General features: G+C 43.7%; 1 protein-coding gene across 2 annotated transcripts; it reads right to left on the bottom strand.

Moving 5' to 3' along the window:
* Positions 1–3,462: 3,462 nt before the first annotated feature.
* Positions 3,463–26,472, bottom strand: NUB1 (negative regulator of ubiquitin like proteins 1). 2 transcript variants are annotated; one of them, XM_078378499.1, is made up of 15 exons: positions 23,091–26,472; positions 18,136–18,253; positions 17,871–18,038; positions 15,046–15,104; positions 13,184–13,254; positions 12,835–13,029; positions 11,664–11,752; positions 11,450–11,556; positions 10,586–10,772; positions 9,137–9,244; positions 8,868–9,020; positions 8,253–8,399; positions 6,467–6,559; positions 5,474–5,666; positions 3,463–4,058 (listed from the first exon to the last, which is right to left on the bottom strand). In XM_078378499.1, the coding sequence occupies exons 1-15, from the start codon at positions 23,267–23,269 to the stop codon at positions 3,874–3,876; spliced, it is 2,052 nt and encodes a 683-aa protein (XP_078234625.1). In that variant the 5' UTR covers positions 23,270–26,472; the 3' UTR covers positions 3,463–3,873. The 2 variants fall into 2 exon arrangements, with proteins under 2 accessions (XP_078234625.1, XP_020635431.3); XM_020779772.3 differs by lacking the exon at positions 23,091–26,472 and adding an exon at positions 22,785–23,066.
* Positions 26,473–27,613: the final 1,141 nt, after the last annotated feature.

The raw sequence follows: 27,613 nt of genomic DNA, 5'->3' as shown, positions 1-27,613 counted from the left end.
AGGACACAACATTAAGTTCTTGTCTAAGATTGACGCACCTCTACTTTATATACTGTACATATCCTGAACATGAGTTAAAGCAAATTTGCACAGCCTTTGCTAGTCTCAGGTCCTCTCAACATCTGAATGGACATGGATCAGTGCACATAGAAGCCCTTAATACACATGCCCCTCATCCCTGTTGCATACAGTGGCCAAGTATACTGAATCTGAGGAACCACACTATCCATCCTCTACGACTAGAGGTCCTCAACCTTGGGCCTCCAGATGTTCTTGGACTAAAACTTCCAGAAGCCTTCAACACCACCTCTGCTGGCCAGGATTTCTGGAAGTTGAAGTCCACGAACATCTGGAGTCCCAAGGTTGGGGACCACTGCATCTAGACCAGTGGTTCTTAACCCTGGGTTACTCAGGTGTTTTTGAACTGCAGCTCCCAGACACCCCAGCCAGCACAGCTGGTGGTGAAGGCTTCTGGAAGTTGCAGTCCAAAAACACCTGAGTAACCCAAGGTTAAGAACCACTGCTCTAGACTAGAGAGCCAACACAGTGGCAGTTGCTATAGCAGGTGCAACTGGCAGTTTTAAAAAAGGGCAGGATCACACTCATAATATATCTTCAGCTCTTTGGAGGTGAAACTTATTTGCATTCTTGCTACAGACCTGCCTGCCCTGGGTCCCACCTCTGTTGACCTGATGACGAACTGATGGGGATGTAAACATGGAAAGTAATAATGATGACCCAGTGATAAGAGGGTAGAGTGTGATCTGGAGCTAATCTCATATAGGTAAGGTTTTCCAAAAATTAAAATTTGGAGGACAACTGGGAAAGAGGAAAACATGCGGGTGTGGGTATGTTCCCCCGGTTCTGGACATCACAATCCAACTGCCTATGTCACTGAAACATCACCACCAGACATGCCCACCCCCATCTTTACAAGAGTGTATCACAATGAATAACACAGAAAAAAAACCTGTTTGAATCATTCCAGCTTGAAAAAGTAGAAGCCCCCCCCCCCCGAGCAGGGGGAAAAAAACCCACAATGGTAGCAAAAAGGGATGCACTGATTTGAATCACCCTTTGCATGACATGGTCAGTTAAAATATTTCAATTCATCACCTTACTAAGCAGAGCACATTGTGTGGCATTTGACACGTAGTCAGTCACAAGCCAAGCCCCACTATTCCCTGTCCACCCAGTGCTGGATTCCTGCACCGTCTACCTAGCGCTTTATTGAGCTTCACTCCAACATGCAATAGAGACCTCAAGTTGTCTCCTTTCCTTGTTCAAAATCCTTCATTTCAGCTGCTTATGCTTTTGTTGTTTTTGTTGTGTAGTTGTTAAGTTGTGTCCAACTCTTCGTAACCCCATGGACCAGAGCACACCAGGCCCTCCTGTCTTCCACTGCCTCCCAGAGTTGGGTCAAATGCATGTTGGTCGCTTCAGTGACACTGTCCAACCATCTCGTCCTCTGTCATCCCCTTCTCCTCTTGCCTTCGCTCTTTCCCAACATCAGGGGCTTTTCCAGGGAGTCCTCTCTTCTCATGAGATGGCCAAAGTATTAGAGTCTCAGCTTCAGGATCTGTCCTTCCAAGGAGCACTTGGGGTTGATTTCCTTCAGAATGGATAGTTTTGTTCACCTTGCAGTCCAGGGGACTTCTCAAGAGTCTCCTCCAGCACCACAATTCAAAAGCATCAATTCTTTGGCAGTCAGCCTTCTTTATGGTTCAGCTCTCACTACCATACATCACTACTGGAAAAACCATACACGGCCCTTTGTTGGCAAGGTGATGTCTCTGCTTTTTAAGATGCTATCTAGGGTTTCTCATCACTTTCCTCCCAAGAAGAAGGCATCTTTTAATTTTGTGGCTGCTGTCACCATCGCTTATGCTTTTAGCCACCTGATTTGTATTTCTAGCCAGATCTAGGAGGGTGGCATGTATCTGATCATAAATCTGTGATTAAAAACTAGAAATAGCCTGACCAATCCTTATGGTTCAGAGGATGTATGGCATAAGGTGGCATCCTGCTTTCTTTCCCTAAACAAGGCTCGGACCTTACTATACAAGATCCTGAGGCTCGGCCTTGATACGAACATTTATATGAACACCCTGAAACATCACTTACAGCGTAACTACAATGCCCTCCCCCAAAAAGGGCTAATTGTTGAGCTGGTACTCCTGACACAGTTAGCGGTCTCTCTCTCTCTCTCTCACACACACACACACACCCTTCAGCTCCATAATGGGGACCAGTATGACCATACAGCCAAAACAATATAGAGTCACGCTTGCAGGGCTGCTTAAGTCACAGAGATGAAAGACGGAAGTAATCAACCAGCACCTCATCTTCTTCTCACCAGAAACGCAGCCAAGTGGCAAGTCCGTGGCAAAGGAGAGCGGCCGTTTCTCTGCCTCTTTGTGGAGCAAATTCAAAACGATCAATACATGCTAAATGGGCAAGCACCACTCGAAATGACAGTTAGGACTGGGCTTTGGGGATCTTTGAGGGCACCCATATCTACCACCTTTCTTGAAAAGCAAAAAAATTCTGCAATGGGGTGTACACCATTTGCAGCCAGTTTAAACATCTCCCTGGAATCACCCAGAAGGCGACTAGTTGATGTCACTGTTAGTTTTGTTTGGCTGTATGTTAGCAGATGCTCCCTCAACGGGCTCTCTACTCCTGTCTTGACTGCAAGCCTTCAAGGAACCTCGCTTAGAAGGGGTCAGAATGCCAGGGTTCTTTCTCAACCTAGCGGGCAATGCTCAGTGAACCTTTGCTGCCCTCTAATGGCGAGAAAGGTTCACTTGTGTTTGGGCGGTTCAGAGGCAGGTTTTAACCTTATGCTCACTGGGGATGCTGTTTGGTTGCAACAACTTCTGTGTAACAACACCGAAGTTTCTGAGAAGATCTGAGATAACCACTTTTTTTTAAAGATAGTGTGAAACTAAGATGGTATATCTGACACTGATCTAAATTGTCAGGACTGTATTACTTACTATAAAGTGTGGTGTCTCATGTTCACCTCAATGACTCACCGGGCTTACCCCTTAGGAAAGCTACTCGGTAGTACCTTAGCCTCACTATGCTGCAGCATGGCATTTTCAACTGCAAACACACTAAACACATTTGTAACAAAAAACACTGAACACATCAGGTCTAATACCTAAAGTGTGCACACACCAAGACGATAGGAAGCAGGTTTCCCATCCAATCCGGAGAGGTCTAAGGCCAGATCACACCATCAATGTTGTGATGTGGGTAGACTCCAAGCTGAAAACAGAGTCACATGACTGCTTCATCATGTGACTGCTTCAGAATTCAATCTGTCTTTGTTCAGCCAATCTGCAATAAAATGCTTGAGGGAGGCTAAATAGTTAAGTACAGTGACATGGCATGCCAAACCCCATCTAGATCTTTGCCACTCACTATAACCAAAAGAAACCAAAAGAAATCTTCGTATTGTGGAAGGATGTAAAATGGACTTTTATTTGCTCTACTAAATAAACAGGCTGATTTCACACCAATATATCTTGAACCTCTCTATAAAAATATTTGTAAATATTTTTCTTCTATAATTGCCATTACTCTCCAGTAATAACAATTTGATTACAATAATATAATAATAATAGATCTTACAGAAACCAATGCTTTGAAATTAGAACTGATTGAACTTAAGGCATCTAGAAAAGAGACAGGAGCAGATGTACTGCAATCTAAGTATAGAAGTCCAAGGCCCTGGCTGACATTACTGTAGTTGCATTTAAGTCAGTCCTGACTAACTTTACCCACTGATTTTGGTGGAACATACAACCAATTTTATCTGTGCAATAGCTCCAAACCTAATGATCCACGTAACTGGGACTGCAGCCTTTAACAGTCTGGCAGCTTGTACTGTAACAGAAGATGCTGTACGTAAGAGAGATATTCGTTGATGACAACTTCTTCCTCTTCCAGAGTTAGATCCAAATAATCTTCTTCATGTTCTGGAATATCCTCTATGATTTCATTGACAGCATCTACTTCCATGTCTTCATCAGTTGACGCCCCAGAAACGCCTAGAAATAATTGAGAAATGGGATCACACTTTATTTCTGAGCTTAATGATTTACGTAAGGTCTTCACTGCAAAATTAGTTCTCTTCTAATGATATTCTACATCAACATTTGGATTTGTGTCAGTGTGTGTGTTCGTGTGTGGTGGGGAAGGTTTTTCGAGTCAGAGAACATGAATACATCAGATTCACTTTCAGAAGTGCTTAGAATCCAAGAAGGGAGGCCAATTTGCAAAATATTGGAAAAATCCCAAATTACCATTAGCTAACATATGGCACAAAATGCTTATGACACTATTAGTGATTTCTGAACATAAGAAGCAGGATGATGTCATGTTTCTGTTGATGACACAGTGGGATAAATGTACGGTATTCTGGAGGGAAGAATATGTCCAGAGGAAATACATATTTGGAAAAAATATTATGAATGCTGTCAATGTAAGTGTAGCTTTTGAAATGAGATTTACATCAGTGGTCACCTACACAGTATGCATGTTTGTCTGGTATATAATGTATATTTATAAAACGAGAATCAAACATGAAGGGATTGATGTTCAGAGGACTTGAGGTATCAGAATAAAAAGTACATCAAAAAAACAATGTATCACTTTCAGTGCTGAACCAATGGAGGACATTTCTGGAAGCACATGAAGAATATGGACAAGTAGGTGTTCTGAGAAGTTGGCAGTGATGGAGACAGACGAGTATTGTAAGAATTCAAGGCCAGATGTCTGAAACACGTCCACTGCACAGTGCCAGCTTCCCCAACCCAAAGACTACAATTCCCATCGTTCCCAGCCAACAAGGCCAATGGAAGGCACCACAGCGGAGCAGGCTGGCATAATTTTTGACTTCACATTGGCTGACATGCCAACTCTCTGTGTACTGGCTCAGTCATGTTAGATAACCATGTACACTGGAATCAATCTGCTCATGGATGACGGGTGTCTCTACACACGACCGGTGGTGGGTGCCAAAGAAACGCACCAGAATTCTCTCGCTTCCTCCAGAATATCTTTTCCTCTCAGGGCTGACCTGTTGCTTTGTGTAAGAACCTTTGCAACTTTCATTCTCTACAGACCAGAATGGACCTGGTGCACAGGCAAGCCAGTCTATTCCTCGGCAGCAAATAAAAAGTCTCCGTTGTGAGCCTTGGGGGTGCTGGGGCACGTGAACACCCTGGCTTGATGCACGCACATGTCCCCCCGAGAATCATGGTGGGAAACAGCAAATAAAAAGTCTCTGTTGTGAGCCTTGAGGGTGCCAGGGCATGTGCACACCTGGATTGGTGCATGTACACGTGCCCCGAGAATCATAGTGGGGACTTCTAATGGGCTACCTAGGAACAGACTGGAAGTTATGAATCTTCTTACACTAAGCCACAGGATTTTGGCCAGTGTGCTGCTTTTAATTTTTTACCCGCAGAACTAGTCGGAGAGTCTTTCGATGACGAAGATTCATCTGAGGTGGCTGTGCCGTCCAAAGAGGTCTGCAGATCGTCTGGCAGGGACCCTCCATAATGGGCCAGTGTCTGCACAGCCAGCTGAATGTTGCCTCGGAAGATTTTCAAAGCTTGCTCAGCCATCTCTGGAGCAAAGCCCATGTACACCAACTAGGCAACAAAGACAGGAGGAAAGGAGATATTGGGTAGATCAGGTTGGTCAAAACCTTACGGCTGAACTGGAATCAAAAAGGGGTTCCCCACCTTTATCACTCCACACGTTTATCGTGTGTGTGTGTGTGTGTGTGTGTGTGTGTGTGTGTGTGTGTGTGTGTGAGAGAGAGAGAGAGAGAGAGAGAGAGAGAGAGAGAGAGAGAGAGAGAGAGAGAGAGAGAGAGAGAGAGAGAGAGAGAGAGAGAGAGAGAGCAGCCCCCAAAATATAGTGAAAAATTTATGGTCATGTTACTGGCTCACAGTAACTGCTGATTTTAGCGCTGTCTTTGGACCAACCCTTATACAGTATCTTGTCTAACGTAGAAATTCGTCACATCTAGTAGGGAGTGGATCACATGGGGGAAGCCTTGCATGTCATCCACTACTACCATGTTATGTTTTTCTCCCCTGAGACATTCCAGATTGAAACAGGAAGCTCTGTTCTCCCAGGTACGCAGAGGAAAAAGCAGCAGTAGCAACTCAGAAATGGGCAGGCGACATAGACTCATTATGGTGAGAGACAAAGGCTTCTGGACAGCAATCTGTCAGTGCAACTGGGCGATTCATGGCAGGAAAGGCCGGGCCCATGCATCTGACCGGTTGCTCTCCTCTGCCTTAAAGAAAGCAAAAAGTGTAGTGTCTGTCTAACAGACATCTAAACAGGCATGTTCAAAAATGCTGACAGGAGAAACTGATTGGCCACCCTGGAAGTTAATGGGATTTAAAATGAATAATACTAAATCCTGCTTTACACTTACTTGAGTGATACTTTCTTGAGGAACCTGAAACTGGTCTGCTGGCACTGGATCATCGTCAGCTGCCAGGAGCAATTTTGGGTTGCCAAGTATGATCTAGAGCAAACCACAAGCAATCATATGTACATAGAGGTCTGTATAAAGCAATTACGATATTGCTGATTTTCAACTGCTTTTCTAAGGATCCCCAGTGTGAAATCTATATTTTTAATGGCAGCTGCACACCAGAGCAGTGGCTACACACCAAACTATCACAACAAGTCCATGAGCCCTTTCTTTGTCACATACTCTATAAACATATTATATGTGAAGCTAGGACTCCCCCCCCCCCCCAAGGTGCCCAGTGAGCCATTCTCAGGACAGAATTGCTAGGGAAAATTAGGACATCCGCTGCTCTTGGCTTGATAAGCTATTCTTCTGTTCCTAGGACTAAAACAGCAAAGAAATGCTGTTAAAATGGAACTTGTCATTCCTACTTCCTTATTTGCTCAGTGATCGTGCTGCTGAAATCCATTTGTTCTGTTTGCAAATCTGGCGCTAACAGAAAAACTGTTTGCCACTTGTTAAGATTTAAGAACTCTGTTGGGTCCTGATGGATAGAGGTTTAAATTCTGCACAGCATCAAGCTTCAATATAATGCAGGTTCAAGTTGACCATGACTCTGGTCTGCAGCTGGGGTGTACTCCTGGATTTATCCCTAAGTTTGGATGCCCAGGTCTCGGCAGTGGCCAGGAGCGCATCTGCTGGTGCGCCAGTGGCGCTCGTTCCTTAAGATGTTGGATCTGGCTACAGTGACATATGCCTTAGTTACATCCCGTTTGGATTACTGTAACTTGCTCTGTGTGGGGTTGCCTTTGAAGACGGTTTGGAAACTTCAGCTGGTGCAAAACTCTGCAGCCAGACTACAGGGAGCATATAACGAACCTGTTACAAGAACTGCACTGGCTACCAGTCTGTTTCCGGGCCCAATTCAAAGTGCTGGCCATTACCTCTAAAGCCCTCTACAGCTTGGGTCCAGGCTACCTGAAGGACCGTATCTCCCTATAGGCGCCTTCTTGGCGATTAAGATTTAATAATAATAATAAAATCAGCAGAGGAGGCCCTCCTCTCGGTCCCATTGCCAGCACAAGCAGAGCTGATGGGGACACGGGAGAGGAGGGCCTTCTCGGTGGCAGCTCTCAGGCTATGGAACGCTCTCCCTTGGGAGATCAGGAGGGCCCCTTCCCTTTTATCCGTTTGAAAAAAAGCTAAAGACCCATCTCTTCAGGCAGGCTTTTAACAGTTATAACTGAATCCCTGAACCCCATTTCAGCAGATAATTTTAATATTTTCCACATTTTTATGTTTTTATCTTTTAATTGTATTTTAAATCATATATTAATTTATCTTTTAATATTTAACTTATTGTGTTTTTAAATTGTGTGAATTTTAATGTTGTGAGCTGCTGTGGGTCCCTTGTTGGGAGAAATGTGGCTTTTTTATTATTATTATTATTATTATTATTATTATTATTATTATTATTATTATTATTATTATTATTATTATTATTATTATTATTATTATTATTATTATCATCATCATCATCATCATCATCATCACCATCATCATCATCATCATCATCATCATGAACAACAACAACAATAATAATAATGTTTAATAATCTAAAGGTGCAGCAATACTGTCTGTCCAATGAAGACCAGAGAATATAAGGAACCAACTGCTGGAGAGAGTGTTTCCAATTAATGCAGGTTTTCATCCCACATAATAAGGAGTTTGAGGAAGCATCTACCTGAACTGCTTCTTCAAGATTTCCTTTGGCCTCGTGAAGAGCTTCTCTCGCAGCTCGCTCAGAGTAACCCATACTCTTCAAGGAGTTGATATCTTCTAATCGCTTTCTTCTCTTGGCTCTCTCTTCTCTCCTTATTTGAGCCTTTTCCTGCAATATCAAAGCAAGAAAAAAGGCTATATTGGTTCATCCGGAGTTGGATCTCTCTTGCTGTTTTGATAAATATGTCCTTAACTTCAGCACAAACACACCATTTGTGTTTAGAAAGGACTTGATTAAAATCACGGGCTTCAAATCATCTATCCCGGTGGCTCTGAAGTAGGATTATTTTTAAAAAGTCCCCCTACAAAATAGCACCACAACAATCCAGAAGCTTGTTGGGAGAATGCATGTTTCGCATCTGGAACCAGTCCTGCCCTTAGTAAAGGTGGGATCCTGCTCTCTGAGCCCTGCAGGACACACCTGACTCTTGACATCTAAGAGTTCTGTTCGCTTTCATTATGCAGCAGCACACAAGTCAGAAGCATCAAAGCCACTGGTGGAATTTAACTTGTGCATCACCCACAATGTAAAATGCATACTTTTAGTACTGCCTGGTATCCTCCCCTAACACTGTACCTCTCTCCTGTTGGAAATATGACTAGCTGCGTGCTCCACATTTCCATCGCAAGCTCGGAGACCCAGACGAGCTTCCTGAGCAGAGAACCCCAGAAGCAGCAAGCTGTTGACCTTCTCGGGATCTATGGACAACTCTTGAAACAAGTTCTGCGCCTGTAGAGATAAAAAAGCAAGGCCTGCAAACAACTTTCTACTAAAGGGAGTGAAGAAAAAGAGACCTCAGGCTGTAGCCTTCGGGAAGGATTCTGACGCTGAATAAGGAAACGTACCTTCTGAAGATGCTCGGCAGCTTCTTTTTCTCTGCCATTATGATAATGACTTATTCCTTCCAGTAAATAAAGCCTTAGAAATAATGCCTTCTCTCTTCCAGAACTTCCCTGAAGGGAAAGAGAAGAAGTAATTACAAACGCATTAACTTGCAAGTCCCCGTCTCCCCAAGCCCGCCTCCCCCTTTGTGACCACTGCTTGGGGAGCTGTGAGGACGGAGAGTTTTTGCTCCATGCACTGAATACCCAACCTATTGGGAGGGTGGCAATGGGCAGCCTGCATAATTAAAGTGTACCTTAAGTGCAGTAGGACGGTATCTAACAGAACATTTTTTTGGATGGTGAAGCATGGGATGGTGCAGACCTGTGAGAAGCTCCTCTCAGCATCATTTACACAGTCCTTTCAGGGAGTCTACAAGCTGATGGAACAGGGGTTTCCCCCCACACACACACACACAACTGTACCTTCTTTACCGGGAGTGTGCCTTCACCCCCTTTTGATATTCTGGGGAGCTAATAAACTCCCTGATTCTCCAGAAAGCAGCCTGAACGTACGATGTTGCTACAGGGAGGGAGAATGTTATTTCACCCAGAGCGGTAGGATCTACACAGATCTGTCAGAACCTTGACAGGGTTTCAAGATGAGATCACTCTCATCCAGGGTTCCCCGGAAGGGGCGCGACTGTGCCCCCCTTTGCACAGTGTTCCTTCTCCTCTGTGTACCCACGACGAGAATTTCCAGCCCTTTTGGTTCTGTTCACATCGGACCTCTGTGGGGTAGACTCGCCTGGGAGGGCGGAGGCACAGGGGAGGAGTCACGCACACGAGAGGTGGCGCCCCCTCCCAGCGGGGCTGAAAATGAGAAGGAATGTTGCTCTAACGAACCTCTAGCCTTCTGTATGCTACAACGGGGACGGGCTGGTAAAAAACAACAATGAATGCCACCTCCAAAGCAAAGCTGGTGCTAGGGCTCCTAAGACGCTATCATTTCTTAGGAAATCATAAAAGATTCCATGGTGCCTTAAATTGTGTTTATTTACAGCCACCGCTCTGGGAAGTGAGGAAAATAATATCCCGAACAGCTACAACTGGTTAATTTTTTGCAGATTGTGATTCAATTGTGATTCTTGGGGCTGTTCCAGTGTTTTAGGGTGCGTAAAAATGTAATGCTGGATAGGCAAATGACCTTATGGAAACAGTCCTGGAATCTATACATTTTCTCTATACACATTAGTCTTCTGATGGTACACCTTTAACTCTTGGGAGAATAGTCCATTTTTAAAGGAAAGGCAAGGGGCAGTCCTGAATAGCCAGCAGAACCAGTTACATGGGGACAGGCTGGAACCCCCCCCCCCCTCCAACAGCAGTATGTTATAACTGGGAAAGACAAGTCAATAAAACCCAGAAAGAAATGGGTTCACTAATGTGAACAACCCAGGCTCTTGTGCCTACCTTTATTGTGACAAGCCGCTCATGGTTCTCTCCATAGCACTTGTTGAAGCAATCACGGGCGGCTCGAAGCTTCTTCTCAGCATCATCAAGGCAATCCAGCTGTCCCAAGTGGAAATAGCACCAGACGATGTCCAGTTGCAGCACGCCATAATTATCAACCATGGACAGGAGCTCCGAACCACACTGACTGAAAAGCAACAAGACAATTATGTTCTGTGATGCCCTTGAAAGATTTTCCGCGATGTGACAGAAAACATGCAGCGAAAGGAAGACATTATTTCCCTTCAAGGGGAATAAGCTTGACAATAGCTACCAAGTAAAGTGGCACAGAGGGGTTGGGGTTAGGGATCAATCCTGAGTCACCTGGTGGAGACTGGCGGGAGTCCTGAGGGTAGGGTTCTTTCATGCAGTGTAATTTTGGTTTGCAGGATTCCTGTACGGCCACCTGGGGTTTCTCGCAACCTCCATGATAGCAATTTACATTACTGGCATATATACGGCAGGAGCATTGTGGAACAATGGGATATGTTGTACATAATGAGGGGGTGTGGCTCTGTCATAGCCACACCTCAGATCAGCTACGATGGTCTAGGTCTTTCTATTTTGGGTGGCGAGAGGCCACTGACTCTGAAACGTCTGTGGACAAGTGGGCGGCAGGAAAATTGCCAACGCCACCGATGGCGGCATCAGAAGCCCTGCAGGGTTCTATGAATTTCTACCATGTCTTCTCTCCCCGCCCAGAGCTGAGCCCACTCTGATTACCACAGCTATTCTGCTGGCACCAGCAGTAGCCCTACAGAATGGCAACAGGGGTTACAAGAACAGGATCAGAAGTCAGGAGGCGGGGAAAAAAAAGATTCTTACCAGAAGTGTTTATCTGCATCCAACAGGAACGGCAAAGCCACTGCATACTCTTTCTTTTTTAACAATGCTCGGCCTTTTTCATGATGTCCCATAGCTAACATAAGAGCCTAGGGGTGGGAGAGAATTTTTGCCAATAGTAAACATTGCCGTTAAACTGCAATGAGAAGAAAGTGTGGCGGTTTGGGTGGGGTGAACACAAATTCCCCATACTCACTTTTTTGGGTTCTTGAGGAATCTTGATGGGTCTTCCAGTTTGGTTTGCTATGTCTAAATAAGGTCTCCTGTCTGTATCCAAAATTTCCTCTATAACATGCAAAGCAGAATGAAAAACAGGAAGACCACCACTGAGGCACCAGTGGAAATTCAAATCATGAGCCTATGTAATAAATCAATTACATCTTAAAATACACAGGCTTCCTTCACTGGCTTGTTCTCTGTTTATATACAAGACTTTCTGCAGCAGCAGTAAATAAATCAAGGATTTAGAATTCAGAATTCAACAATAAGTTAGACATAAACTGAATAAGCCAACTGGTTTTTCTGGGCAGTGGGAGAGTAAATAAGTTTAAATTACGTTCAACTAGTAGAAACAAATGGAGAAGCAAGCTCATCTGGAACTTAAATTTATATCCACTTAATGATACCCTATCAAAGTACAGAAAGATCTGGGACACCAGACCAATGGCTCTCCCCGTGCAACCTCCACTGGCTCTTCACCCCCACCTGATCCATCCCATCCCTCCGATGAAGGTAGTAGAATTTAGGAGGTAGAGATTGTAGACAGACTCCTTCCCATCTCCCACCTAAGCCATTTGCTTTTCAGAGGAGGAAGAGGAGAGAAGGATGTTCTAGCTCAGGATGGTCTTTAAAAGGTATAGAAAAGCTTTCCTTGAGAGAGGCAAGTGACTCAAAAAGTGTCCCTAGATCAGGGCTGGGACTTTGAAGGCTTTGGGCCCATTTTGGTGATGATCATCCCCAAGAGGTGTGGCTGAATTGCTTGCGGACTCAACCTTTAAACGTATGTCAGGCACCATGCCTATGCAACAGCTTCTACCACCTCTCTGTGCAAGTGGAGCAGGTGTAAGTAAGTGTTTCTTTCCCCTCCAGAACTAACCTGCTCTCACCAATAAAATCTTCAATATCACTTCCCCACATCCCCACATCCTGAGCCCTGTGATGTGTCTTTACTGGTTTTATAAGTTGAGCTTACACCATTGGTTAAAAAAAAAAAGATTGACTGCAGCTGCTCCTGATGCAGTCTACCTTGGCCTCATGCCATGATGAAAGAATGGGACAAAATCAGCCTCTTTGCCTTGTTGCTTCTTATTTATTCGGCATTTCCAGCGGTACTCCTAAAATCAGGATTTAAATACATAGTTTCTTACGTCTATTGGCAAGAATTTCTATGCCCTTTTTCGTTCTCCGAATCCTCTGGCTCATTTCTTCCTTCTCCCTTGTCTCCTCTTCAAATTGCCTTTCCTCTTCATGGACCCGTCTCTTGACTTCCTCCTCGCTGAACTTCAGCTCAAGCACCATGACTTTGACGTTATGCGCTACACCCTGTTCCTCTAACGTCTTTCCTGTGAAGGGGAGAGAATGAAAGCATCAAAACGGTTTGGAGAAATTCTGGGGAAAAATGCTTTGTGAGGCACATTCCTAAGAAACAAGGCACAGATCTGATCTGAGGCCTGAGCCTATATGTTCAGCGGATGTTTTGCGATCCAGCATACATACCCAGGTCAAGTTGCTTCTTATTTACAATTATTTTGATGCAGCTTTCTTCAAATCCATATGTTTGCGCTATCCTGCGAAGCAAAGTGACCAACATTAACCAATATTTTGTGTTAAAAGCGTGCTGTGCATATTTTCAGAATGAATTATTACATCTCTCAGAATTATTTTTACACACCATGTTATTTTTATAATAGAACATTGTCATTACAAAACCCATGATGCAGAAAACACCACGGTTTACAAACTGGGTACATGAATACACAAATGGTGCAGAATGCGGCAGCCAGACTTCTTATTGGGGTGAGAAAATACCAGCATATTTCCCCCACTCTGGCTGCCTTGCATGGGCTGCCCGTTGATTTCCACAGTGATTTCAAAGTGTTAATGATGACATATACAGCCCTAAACAGTTTAGGACCTTGATAGCTAGCAGAACACCTCCTCCCACCTAGATCTACCCGAATCACTCGTTCTAGCCAGGAAGGGCAGTTGAGGGGCCTAACGCCGAGGGAGGCTTGGAGAGACAGAACAATTATATTGTTTTTACTTTTATCTATTATTGTTAGTCGCCTAGAATAGACTTTGGTCTAGATAGGCAGTGTATAAATTTAATAAATAAATAAACAAAGACAAGCAAAAGCCTCTTTTGAACTATAATTCACAAAACATCAACTTTATAAGCCAAAAATGGCACAAAAGCAATAGAACAGACAAGGTCATTTCTCGTCTCGCCTGATAATTACCACAAGGCTTTAATGCAGTGGCTGAAATCCTGTTACTTAGTGTGGTAAATTGAACTAAAGGAAGTCCATTCAATAAATGGGGATTTGGTGAGTCAACTCCTCCATAGGTTCCATTGGTTCATGTGGGCCTACTCTAGTTAGGATTTACTTTAGTATAGTAGGCTGCAAGTAGAGTAAGCCTATTTGAATCAATGGAACTTACAGAGAAGTTGGCTCATCAAATCTTCACTGATGCAATGGGCCATCCAGAGTAGTACCCTAGCTACTAGTCGGGCAGGATAGAAATGTAAGTAAGTAAGTAAGTAAGTAAGTAAGTAAGTAAGTAAGTAAGTAAGTAAGTAAGTAAGTAAGTAAGTAAGTAAGTAAGTAAGTAAGTAAGTAAGTAAGTAAAATAAATAGACCTACTCATGCAATTTAGCATGCTAAGCATCAGAATTTTAGCCACTGTATATTTACTTGCAAGTCAGCCACAATGAATTCACCAATATGCCTTCAAGGAAAAAGATATCAGCATCTGATCCTTTAAATAGTTGCAACATACAGATGTCAATATCACTATACAGTGGTGCCCCGCATAGCGAGGTTAATCCATTCCGGATTAACCATCGCTATGGGGAAACATCGCTATACGGAACGGAAAATGCCATAGAAACGCATTAAACTTAGTTTAATGCGTTCCTATGGCTCTTAAACTCAACGTTCTGCGAAGTTTCTCCATAGCGTCACCATTTTCGCGCCCTCGGTAAGTGAGGACAGGGCGCGAAAATGGTGCGGGTGGCCATTTTCTTCACCTGGCGGCCATTTTGGAACCGCCAATCAGCTGTTCCCAAAATGGCCACCGGGTGCAGAAATGATCGCAATGCGATGTTTAGCCTATCTAAACATCGCAATACGATCGCATTAGCAACCCAAAAAATGGGTCGCTATGCGGATTCTTTGTTAAACGGTGCGCTCGTTAAGCGAGGCACCACTGTAGTGTTTGGCTCATGTGATAAACTGAATTCTGGCTACAAATATGTCTGACTAGAATAGAACACAATCATAAAAAGAACTATATGGAAGAACCAATGAACAATGCAAGTCAAGAACAATAAAAGAAGGCAAACACCAGTTACTTACTGAGATCTGAGCTCCTTGCCTGTTATGACCAGTTTTGTCTCCAGGAGATTTTTTCTCATCTGCAAGATACAGAGATATAAACACTGGTTTACAGCAAACTGTGGTTTATCTAAGGAGATCTATGAGGCATCTGAGGATCACTTCACAATCTGAATTTTGCTCTGGGTGTTGAGTTTTTGAACCACTAGGCCTTGTGTGCAAAGAACCATTGGTATCTTAAGACTACAGCATTCATCCACTTTAATTTCGGGATTTTGTACACATCTGGCTTGCTGCAGCTTTAATTTCATCTGTACATTCTCATGTCTTTCCTCCTCTGTCTTACCACTTCACACGAGTGCTTGTCCACACTGATAAACATATAGCAAAACTGAACCTTGAATCCTTTATAATGCTGCGATTTATCAATCTGCCTGATTACTGATACAATATCAGCATGGTGTGCAGGAAGAGGAGAAAAGGAGAGAAAAAAAGTTGCATCCAACGGCACGTGAATCAGTTTTGGTCTTCTAGAAATTCCTCACATTAAATCAGAAGGTGCATGAAATGAAATGTGACCCCAAGGAAATCAACGGAACAATAAACAACCCAGAGAAACCTGACTGACGGTGGAAGCTGTACTGGCTTTAGGAACAGAAAGCAGTATGAAGGTACGCCAGTTTAGCTGCCTTGTTTTTATGGCCTCTCCTCTAACCCATGCACCCCTGTGCAGTAGAAATGGTACCGAGGACCAAGCAGAAGGATCTGTCCCACAAGAGGCTTGGTACAGAAAGAGAGTGGGGGACGGTAGAGCAGCGTTACCTGTTGCTGCTTTACACTTCATCTGAAGGTTGTTTGAGGACTTTTATCCCTCCAGCAGGACAGCAAAACAATTCATTACAGGATTTTAGGGCTGCCTAAAGCTATCTGGCAGTACTGCTAATTTCCCAGCATCAGGCAAGTGCTTTAGATGTTGCTGTGCATGCCTTTTTATTCCGCAAGTTAAAACGGCCATTAAGAACTATTTTGTCAACGTGCGATCCTAAATGTACCACTTCTTAAAGGGATGATGTTCACTTTTAAGACAAGGCACAGCTTCAGATTTGCAGCTGCAAGAGAACGGCATATCAACTGCACGCTGCGTTGCCAAGTGCAATTTATTTTTAGTGGGAACATTTATTAGCTGCCAGCCTTAGCTTCTGTCCATCTACAAAAGAAGAAACTCAATGGAAAGACATCAGCAGCCGCCGTCGTTGGTCTCTACATGTCACCAAACTTGCAATACAGTTATAATGAGACAGGCTGTACCCTATTTCTGCTGCTCCAGCTGGAAAGAGGAACACGACAGGTCTCTCTGATTCCCGGTTCACCTCCAGGAAAGACCACTTACAATGTTCCTCAGAGAGTGATTTTTGTCATGACAGCAACACATTTTTCAGCTGCTAAAATCGTAAGTCTCACTTCTGGAGAGCTGACTGTGGATATGCTGAGTCACACACAACATTTTCCACATGTATTTTGTCCCTAAAGGCACTGTGGGGAGACCAGGGATGTGTAAACCAGCCCTTAATGATGTACTTGGAGAAAGGGAAGAGGTGAAGTCTACAGTATTTATCTGGAAACACTGCTAGCAAAGCAGTTCTGAGAAGGTCACTATTCATTAACTACTATCTCAAAATTACTTATGTACCGCAGGGTGACACCATTAATAACAGGTATTATGCAGTTTTACCATTATTTCTTAATGCTGCCACAACACTGGAGTTGTAACTAACCCCCAAAGGGGTATGAAAATGTGTAGTACCTGTCAATGCAATCAACCCATGGAACTTTATGTAGGGTTCCAAAGACAGGCTGAAGGGTCTTAGTTCTGTCCCACCCATATCCACTGTACTTTAAAAATATGAAACTTGCCCCCCAAAAATGACATGGACGTCATTCAGACCTTCCTTAAGGTGAACAGAGAGAAAATAAACACTGCGTGTTAAAAATATTTCATCTAATCCATTTTAAAAATGGGGAAAACTCTTACCTTAATATAATACCTACTTCATGTCAATGAAGCAGTTAGGCTAAGCAGCTGTTAATCACTCAGTACTGGCTGTGGGATTTTTTTGGCTACAGTTCCACTAATGTTAAAACTTGAAGAGAAATCAATTAATTGATTGTTGTGGGTTTTTCGGGCTCTTTCGCCATGTTCTGAAGGTTGTTCTTCCTAACGTTTTGCCAATCTCTGTGGCTGGCATCTTCAGAGGACAGCACTCTGTGGTGCTGAAGATGCCGGCCACGGAGACTGGCAAAACGTCAGGAAGAACAGCCTTCAGAACATGGCCAAAGAGCCCGAAAAACCCACAACAACCATTAGATCCCAGCCGTGAAAGCCTTCGCAAATAAATCAATTAATTCTTTAGCCCTATAAAAGAGACTAAATAGGCTAGCAGGAGTCTCTGAGACGCCATAAAATCTAAACTCATAGCACTGTGTACATTACACTAAAATCACTGAATACTTTGGATTATTTTGATTCCAAGTGAGGATTAAGAGTGGTGCTATTTGACCCGATTTCAAATTAACACCGTTTTTTTTACAAGCACAGAAGCATTAAGTAGGAGGTACATATTTTTCTTAATTGTGACCTTACCTCCTTTGAGTTCTCAAGATAAAGAGGGAAGTCGTCTCCAGTGGATCTTTGCCCAACCCGCCTTTACGTATAATAAATGGAAGACCATTTCCAACCAGCCCACCTGCCTGTTTAGTACACAAATATTTTCATTCATTCCCACATCTACAGCCATTACTGCACATCTTATACACGATTTTGCAGATTATTTTTTAACAATGCTTACTTTACCCATCCGTTTCGGCAAGGCGACTTCAAGCGTTGCCACTCCTGTAGTCTTATAAGCTTCATTTCCTGCTCCCCGCTCTACTGCTCTGCAGCGTATTTCTTCCAGAAGGGCCTCTATTTCATTGTCATTATAATTTAGCTTGGCTGAATACTTCAATGCAAGCGCCTAGGACAATAAAGATGCATTTGTTAAGAATATGAAAGCAAGTAAATATGCATGAAGCAGTCATACAGCCACAATATGGCAGTCAGAGGGCACTTACTTTCAATTCTTCACCAGGCTCTTTGTTGCCTTTGGTATATGGAGGCTTCCATAGCTGGATTTTGTCTTCGCGCAAATAGTTTTTCAGTTTTGCTGCAAGGTATTTGTCCTTCGCCATCCTTACACAGAGGAAAAGAAATTAAAATGCTTACTCTGTGTGCCAACTACTTTCGTAATCTTGTCCTCAACTCAATCAAAATACATGCTCCACTTTTTCAGATCCCAGTAGGATCACATTGATTAAAGAGGCACCTTTTTCATACTGAAAACAATGCAACAGAGGAAAACTATAGCTTAGTGGGAAAGTACATGTGTTGTACGCAGGAGGACTTGGAACTGAATCTAAGTCCTCCTGCGTATAACACATGTTCCACCCCACCTGGAATGCTAGGAACACTTAGTTTCAGTTCCTAGCATTCCAGCTAGGGTTGGAGAAGACTCAATACAATCTTGGTATTGTCTCTCAGTGTAGACAACACTAAGCTAGATGGACCAATAGTCTGACTTGGTTTAAGTTAGTTTCAGAAATGCAAGGCTACCAAAGAAAAATCCAACTGCTATACAACTGATTTTAATTTATGCAATACTGGTATTATTAGATGCAACAATGACTTTTGTATAGCTTGAACAGAAAGACACGTAAGCAGGTTCTACGTTAAATTGAGTCTGAACTCTCCCTAGAAACAAACATTACTAAACTCAGGCTATTGTACTTTGGACACATAATGAGAAGACTCATTAAAAAAAGACAATAATGTTGGGAAAACTTGAAGGCAACAGGAAGAGAGGAAGCCCAAATAAACAATGAGATGACTCCACAAAGAAAGCCACAGTCTTAAGTTTGCAACCTCTGAGTCAGGCTGCTGACTATGGGCCTTTTATGAGGTCACTCCTTCTCGGCAGGCCTGGTGGCACATTAACAACAACAAAGATGCTGGCAATTTAATTTCCTTTGAAGCATTCTAAGCGTTATGCTACAATTAGATTTAAATCCATAGCCACTTATTTTTTAAAAGGTGGAATGGAACTGTTTTTTAAAATATGGAAAATCTTCCTGAAGCAGAGCCGGTCGAGGGGGTGAGAATGGGGCTCTAGCAATTCTAGACAGTTTTGTACAATAACTTTTGCTACAAACTGAGGTATAATTAATCTCGCATGAATACCAGTAAGATAAAAGTTAGATTACAGTCCGTTGCTTCAAGAATTTTGTAATCCATGAAAGTTCACAGTGAAATAAAAATCCAACAAAACATTTGTTCTTTTTCTTGTGAAAAGGAAGTAACACATTTATCTCACTAAAATTAAATGTCTCCAGAACCCCTTATCACTAGTGGGAAACAACAAGAAGCAAAATAATACAACTTGGTTCATCTTTTTCCGTCTTATTCTTGCAACATTATTCAAGTACAATGCCTACATTTCTGATATCCATCAAGCATAAGTTTGGATTCAGCCTGTCTATTTAAGTTTCAAGCTGTCAACAATGCATATTTTAAATAAAAATGAAATGGGAAGTTGTTTAAAAAAAGATTATACAAGCAGGAAAGAAATAAAAGCATTCAAATGAACTGAACAGCAAGCACCCCATAAATTTAGAACCAATGTTTGTTTAAGATTTATTGTGATGTTTTTATTTGCTCATATAGTTGTTTTCTTCCTGTAAACCAAATTTTATACAAAGCCATTGACAATGTTAAAATCATATGCCATCAACCACTGAAATAGCCTAATTCAAGTTGGAGGGGAATAATCAAAACATTGGATTCTAGCTCAAACACACCTTTATGCCTAAGACAGTAAATTAATTTATCTCAGAAAAATAAATCAGAAGTGTAATTCTCCACTGTGTTTCCTTGACAGGGGCTGGACTCAAAAACCCATAGGGTCCATTCCAGCACTGCAGTTCTAAGACCATGATGATGATGATTGCATGGGGAGCTGTGTAAACCTTAGGAAAAGTTCTAACTCAGCTGGGATTTATGGTGGGAGGGTCCACCAAGCATAAAAGGTCAGGCTGCTCTTACGCCTTTAATGGCAGTCACCATGAAGCGAAGCTTTTTCAAACCAGGATAGTAAAACATGATCACATGCAAATGTCAGCAGACCAAGCTGCTATTAAAGGCCCAGCGGAAAATCTGGCACAGGCAACAGCAGAACAGAAGCTTCAGAAGCTGAGATCTTTAAACCACTTTTTCTCCCATAGCAAAATTCACCATTACGCAGGGAAAGTGGTCTGAGGACTGCAGCTTTCACTACATTTCCTTGACATCTCCACCGTCCTTCTCACATCTCAGTAATTGCCAATGGTCCCAGTGCAAGCAGCGTGGCTGCCAGATTTTACAGATGTAGCTAACGAAAGCTGGCCAACATTTTGGTATTTCTGGACTTGTGATGCAAGCAGGAAGCCAGAGAAAAGCAAGTATTGGTTTCTTCCCATAGACTTTCTCCTTCAGTCACCATATGGATAAGCAAGGTCAGTGGCTAACTTCCATCTCTTCCCCATGTTCAGCCAAATCTGCAGCCCCCTTGCCTGGCAATGCCATTTCTCTTTGAACCAGATCAGGAAAACAGAAAAAAACAGCCCAATGGGGGGGAAGGAAAAAAACCCCTAAGCAGCTGGTGTGAGAAGACCAAAACTCTTAAAGAGCAGAATAAATTAAAGAAGAAAACCTGAACACCGTATGAAACAGATCTGTATGTAGAGTCTCTTAAAGATTGAGGAGACTAATTTATGGCTGCTAAAAGATCTGGCAAAGATCTTAAAACTGCTGCCATCTGCTACTTGGTAGGAGGCAGTAAAATAGATTGATTAGTTTTGCTTTCACTATTTGGTTCATACACATTTGATAGAGACATGACAAGGAAAACATTTCTAATTTGAAAGACTTCCTGCTTTCTTCCTAAAGATACAGACAAAATTAAGAATCAATGTTTCCATATGAAAACCAGAGGAACATGCCCACCACATTTCATCTTTTAAGATTTGCCAAGTTGGTCAAATACATCTAGCCAATCATGCATCCCTAGAGAGAACTTGTTTTACATTGACTTCTTATAATTGACTTTAAAAGGCCCTCAATGCTATTCTTGTAATGGACGAAGGCCAAACAGGTAAAGATAACCGATTTCCATGACAAGAAAGACTGTGCTCACTGACCTTTGGTCTGCTGAAGGGAATCTTCCAGAAACAATTCTACTTTTAGATATCCTAGTGTCAGCTAACATACTCAACCTCAAGTGATCCTACAACCACTGAAGACTATACATTAAGGGCTGTTCAGATGGGGTAGAATTTTGCTTTTCGCCCTGTACAAAGTCTTTTACCAGCAACCTTACCTCAGATGCTAAACTCTCATTAGCATGGAAATAAAAGACAGAAGAACTTCATTTGTTTTAGTTAACAGTCTTTTGTTAAGAAGGATCAGAGCTGGTATAGTTTAACATTTAAAGCTGTCCTGGCAGGGGTTTCTCAGAGTTGCAGTCCAAAAAGACCTGGATTGTTGGAAACCCCTGATTTATTGTGGGTTCTACCCTGATGATCCTTGAAACAGTTATTTTAGGCCACTTCGGCCTAACAGACTTCACAACGGATAAAATAAGAAAGATTGCTGCCTCAAACTCATGGGAGGAAGTTGTCATGTTCCATCAAGGTGTTTATGATTTATGGTGACTTTATGAATAACCTCCATAAATGTGAAGGAAACTTGCTTGAATTCACAGGAGTTCCCATGTGGGATATAAATGAAACAAATATATACAGTACTGCAATGATACACCTGTCTGATTAGAAATAAGACACATGGTGCATGGTGCTTACTCCAAAATAACAGGGTATAGGACTGCAGCCCCAACTAATTAAGGTTTACATTAATTAAGAAATACCCACTGACTTTCCTACCAACCAACCAAAATCTCTGCCTTCTGATGCCATGTACAATATTTGCCATGTTATCTCTGTCTTCTTATGTCCGAGGAAGTGGACTTGTCCGCAACAGCTCACATTAAAATTTGATATTTAGTCTTCCAGGTGCCACCCTGTTTTTCTTTTTTTTAATTTGTTCATTTAGTCTTGTTTTTTTTAACCTATAATCACTCTGTCACTTCACTGACATTTCTTTAATGCATTTATACCCCAACTCCAGCCCTCCTTGATCACCAGCTAATTTTTTTTTTAAATTGAAGACACCACAGGCCAAGAAGAAGGGACGAGGTGTTGAGGTGTCCGTGTCATGTTGTCAACCACCAGCCCCACACTCATCATCCACCTTGGAAGGGAAGCGGCCTGGAACATGGCAGCCATCCTTCAGACGACGAGGACGACTTCAGAGGGCAGGACAGGCTGGCGTTTTCCCCACCAGGTGAGGGGACGGGGTTAAGGCCGTTCTCCCACCCATGGATGGGGTGGCGGGCCAGCCATTTGCCTCCAGGTACAGCAGCTCCCTTATGCCCCCTCTCCCCAATAAAGCTGGCCAGGTGGGTTAGTTACATAGGGGGTTTAATTGGAGGGGGGGTGTCTCTATTGATGGCGTGTCCCCCCCACTTCCCCCGAGAAACTGAGGGAGCAGAAGCGCTCCGATTGGCCTCTCCACCCTTCGCTTCCCCTCCCGAGCCCCCCCCAACCGCCACCAAGCACCGCCCACCGCCACTCACCTGAGCGCTCCAGGTATGCGGGCGTCCAATTCCCCTGCGCGCGCTCTCTCTCTCTCTCTCTCTACCCCCCCTCGCGCGCGCCCCAAGCGGCGGTCCAATGGCGCGCGCCGAGGCCGTTTGTTAAACCCGCGTCCCGAAGCCCGAGGGAAAGGCCGCCGCAGCCGCCGCGCTCCTCTCCGAGCCCCCGCTTTGCCCGTTACGTCAAAAACGAAAGCAAAAACACGGGGAAATCCACTTCCCCCCCCCTTTCGTGAGAGGAGGAGCGGCCAAGGGCGGGGGTGGGGGGGACACACACTATCCTCCCACCTCCACACGCTCCGCTGCGACGCCGGCGGCCGCCATTTTAGGTCTTGGTCCTGAGGTGGACCGAGGCTCGCCCTCTTGCCTGTGTTCCGCCACCTGCCCTCCTTCTTGTGCCGCCTCACGATCCTTCTTCCTCTTTTCTTTTCCTCCCGATTGCAATCAATACCAACCCAAGGGATCATTTCCCCCTCCCTTGCTTATTCGAAGTCGTCGTAAAGAGCATATAAATAAAGGCGCAAATTCTCTCTCTCTCTCACACACACACACACACAAACAACTCCTGGGACGAGAGATACCCATTGTAATCGGAATGCGGGGGAGAAGGAAGGGGAAGAGGAAAAGTGCTGGGATGGCCTTTCGAAAATATGGTCTTTGTTTCTCCCCCATCATGCAGCGCCCGGGGGCATTTTGTAGCAAGAAGCCCCGAAAGACGCTCGTGGGACGTTCAAGGACTTAAAGCTTTCATGGGCCGAAGGGCGCTTTCTCAAATTGCTTTGGAAAAATAGTCGCAAGAAGTCACAAAAGTGGCTTCCCCCTTGTGGGGCTTTGGTCACGGGTGCTGACGAATGCAAATCGTCACAAAACCGGATCGCCTCATCTCTAGAGTAGGCAGCAGCTTTGTGACGTAGTGACTAGAGGTATGGTGTCAACAATAGAGCTGCAACATCATCAACTTCAAGGACTCTGCCAGGGGGGGTTCACACCTGGGTCTAGGAGGCCATGAATGCCTCCTTAAGAGAGGGAGTGGCCCCTACCGCCTTGAAAGAGACGGTAATCCGGCCACTCCTTTATAAAAGGCTAACCTGGACCCAAGGTTGGTGGTTGACTACTGACCAGTGGCGAGCCTCCCTTATTTGGTCAAAGTGTTGGAGCGCGTTGTGGCCGGGCAACTCCAGGCGCTGCTGGATGAAATGGTTTTTCTGGATCCATTTCAGTTGGGTTTCAGGCCAGGTTTTGGTACAGACACTGTCTTGGTCGCCCTGTACAATGAATTACCTTTGCTGGGAAAGAAACAGGGGGAGTGTGACCCTGTTGATACTCCTGGACCTCTCAGTGGCTTTCGACACCATCGACTATGGTGTCCTTCTGGATAGGCTGGCTGGGTTGGGAGTTGGGGCCACCGCTTTACGGTGGTTCCGCTCCTTCCTGGCTGACCGTGTCCAGAGGGTGGTGCTGGGGGACAGTTGCTCTGTCCCATGGCGTTTATGTCATGGGGTTCCTCAGGGATTGATACTGACGCACACCACCAGTTCCCCTGTTTGTTCTTCCACACAACCCAGGTTCACTTTCGGGTATGACATTTACTTTTCAACCCTTTCCGCTGCCACCAGAGGATTCACTCCTCAATACATCAAATATGATTCTTAAATCAGTGTTATTCAATAAAACAATGTTTAAGTGTTTATCAGTAAATTATGTAAAGTGAATCATGGATGGTCTTATTTATTCAATCAACTGTGCTTTGATAACATTTATATTTGCTTATGTATAATTATGTTAATCAAGGTACAGTGGTGCCTCGCTAGACAGTTACCCTGCATGACAGTTTTTTCGCTAGACATTGACTTTTTGCGATCGCTATAGTGATTCGCAAAACAGTGATTCCTATGGGGGAATTTCACTGGACAATGTTTGGTCCCTGCTTCGCAAACCGATTTTCGCTAGACAACGATTTTGACAGCTCCCTCTGCGCTCGCAAAACAGGTGTTTTCGGGACCTAAGCTTTGCAAGACAGCGATTTAAACAGCTGATTGGTGGTTCGCAAAGCGGCTTTCCTATGGCCGATCTTCGCTAGACAATGACGATTCTTCCCCATTGGAATGCATTAAACAGGTTTCAATGCATTCCAATAGAGAAATGCTTTTTGCTAAACAATGATTTAGCTATACAGCAATTTCAGTGGAACGGATTATCATCGTCTAGCAAGGCACCACTATATTTATTCATTTCTTATCTTGTTCTCTCTCTATTTTTCTTTAACACAAGGCTGGTCCTAACTGCCTAAACTGCTTCTCTCTAACTGACATCCCTAACTCTAACTCATATCCCTAACTGATCTTTAACTGTCTTCCATTTCTCTTATATATCCTTAGTTCCGCCTCTTCTGTTCTCCCATTGGTTGTTAAATCAGGGTTCCATTGTGATGGACAGGAGTGGTTACTGACCTGTCTGTCACAGATACTGTCCTCCATGCTGTTTAACATCTATCTGAAACCATTGGGAGAGGTCATCAGGAGGTTTGCGCTAAGGAGTCAGCAATATGCTGACGACACTCAGCTCTACCTCTCGTTTTGCACCAATCCAGGTGAGGCAGTTTTATTATTTTTATTATTTATTCGATTTATATCCCGCCCATCTGGTATATTCTACCACTGTGGGTGGCTGTACTGAACTTGTGTCTGGACCTGATAATGGATTGGATGAGGATTAATAAATTGAAACTCAATCCAGATAAGACGGAAGTGCTGCTAGTGGGTGCTTCACCGGACAGGCTGGAGGGCCATTTCCCTGCCCTGAATGGGGTTACACTCCCCCTAAGGGACAGGGTCCACAGCCTGGGGGTGCTCCTGGACCCCAATCTAGCTCTGGAAGCCCAGGTGGACTTGGTGGCCTTCCTTTAACTGCGGAAATTATACCAGGTATGGCCCTACCTGGACAAGCGGAGTCTCATGACAGTTTTTTAAAATTTATTTTATTTTATTAGATTTATACCCCGCCCATCTAGAAAAATAGTCTACTCTGGGCGGCACACACTGGTAACATCTCGCGCAGATTACTGCAATGTGCTCTACGTGGGGCTGCCTTTGAAGACGGTCCAGTGACTGTAACTGGTCCAGAATCGAGCTGCGCGGCTGGCAAGTGGTGTGGCCGCTAGGGAACACATCGAGCCGATTCTGTTTAAATTACATGGGCTACCAGTTGCTGCCCGGGCCCAATTCAAAGTGCTTGTTTTGACATATTAAGCCCTAAACGGCTTGGGCCCTGGATACCTGAAGGACCACCTCCTTCCATATGAACCTACCTGGCAGTTAAGATCTAGCCAGGGGGCCCTTTTGAAAGAGCCGTCCCCTCAAGGAGGTAAGAGGGACGGCTTGTAGACAAATGGCCTTTTCGGCAGCTGCCCCCAGACTATGGAATGCCATTCTAATTGAGATTAATCTGGTGCCCATGCTAATGACATTTCGGCGCCAGGTCAAAACTTTCCTGTTCTAGAAGGCTTGTTTTTGAAATAATATCAACTGTGTGTCCTGATGGCAATTTTTAGAGTATATATTTTAATTGTGTTTTAATTGTCTTATCTTTTTATTGTATTTTAATTGTTGAAAGCCTCCCAGAGACCTTTGGATAGCGTGGGCGGCATATAAAACAAACAAACAAACAAACAAACAAATAAATAGGCAAGCCAAATCAGAGCATTTTGGCTTTGCTGTGGCTTGATACATAGTCCCTTTTGATAACATGTAGACCCCAGATTGTTTCATTGCCAGGGTCTGCACAGGCCCTCAATCAGGTGTGATTTGACACATAACCCGTGCCCCCTTCCTTTGTTACCAAACATTCCAGCTCTCCTTTCTTATATTTTCTTGTTCCTGTGCAGAGGTGATCTGGCACTAAACATATACTAAGGCAATGATAAATTGCTCTAGTTCTCAATTCAGTACAGTAGTTTGTTTTAAACTTTGGGATGACTAGATGGGCGGGGGGGTGCTCCCGCTATCCCAAAATACCATGCCCCAGTTAAATATATCACTATAACGCTACCCAGAGCCATGGCTCCTATCATTTTGTATAATGAGACAAGTGGTCACACAGAGAAAACACTGTTCACATCCAGTTTTTAAAAATTAGAAGGCCCAGTAGGGTGGGGTGGGGACTCAGGATCGGAAGCAAAGCTGGCTGGGCTGATTTGGACTTTGTGTTGGGTGATCACTGAAAAGTACTTTGAATTCATCCATGCTAATTGTGGAGCAAATCCTGAAATATTTATCAGTGTAGATTATGGAGATGAGAAAGGAGAGATTAAAAATGTTATAGGAAAATATGGTACTGTAACTTAAATGCAAGACATAGGGGGAAAGAAGGCTTTGTGAATTCCAGACTCCCAGTGTTGTTTGTAGGATTGGGAGGGAGTGTTGCAGTAATTGATTGCATAAGAAATGGAAGATCATTCTTGTGGATGTAGAAGTCTGAGCATTTTTAGCTAAGAGGCAAGAAAGATTGTACGTGATAATTCTGAAAGATACTCCCAATAGCAGCCTCCACACCTGCCATAAACCTCTCCCCTGAACTGCAGCATCAGCTGTTTCCTGCACTGTAAACTGAAAATGCAACTGGGGCTGCAGCAAATCTTAGAAAGGAACTGAAAATATTTGCAGGAGTCACACCCAAGCTATCTGGGAAAATCACAGAACTGATGACAGATGAGAAAATACCACAGAATATAAAAAGAAGAAAAGTAATTTGGAGTTTGCTTCCACCAGCACTGTGTGTTGCTTTGGGAACATGCAGAACAGCTACTGCAAGAG

The sequence above is a fragment of the Pogona vitticeps genome, chromosome 6 (genome assembly GCF_051106095.1).
Source record: "Pogona vitticeps strain Pit_001003342236 chromosome 6, PviZW2.1, whole genome shotgun sequence".
Classification (NCBI taxonomy): domain Eukaryota; kingdom Metazoa; phylum Chordata; class Lepidosauria; order Squamata; family Agamidae; genus Pogona; species Pogona vitticeps.
Note: the sequence above shows the minus strand (reverse complement) of the source record. Positions and strands in the feature narration are given on the sequence as shown.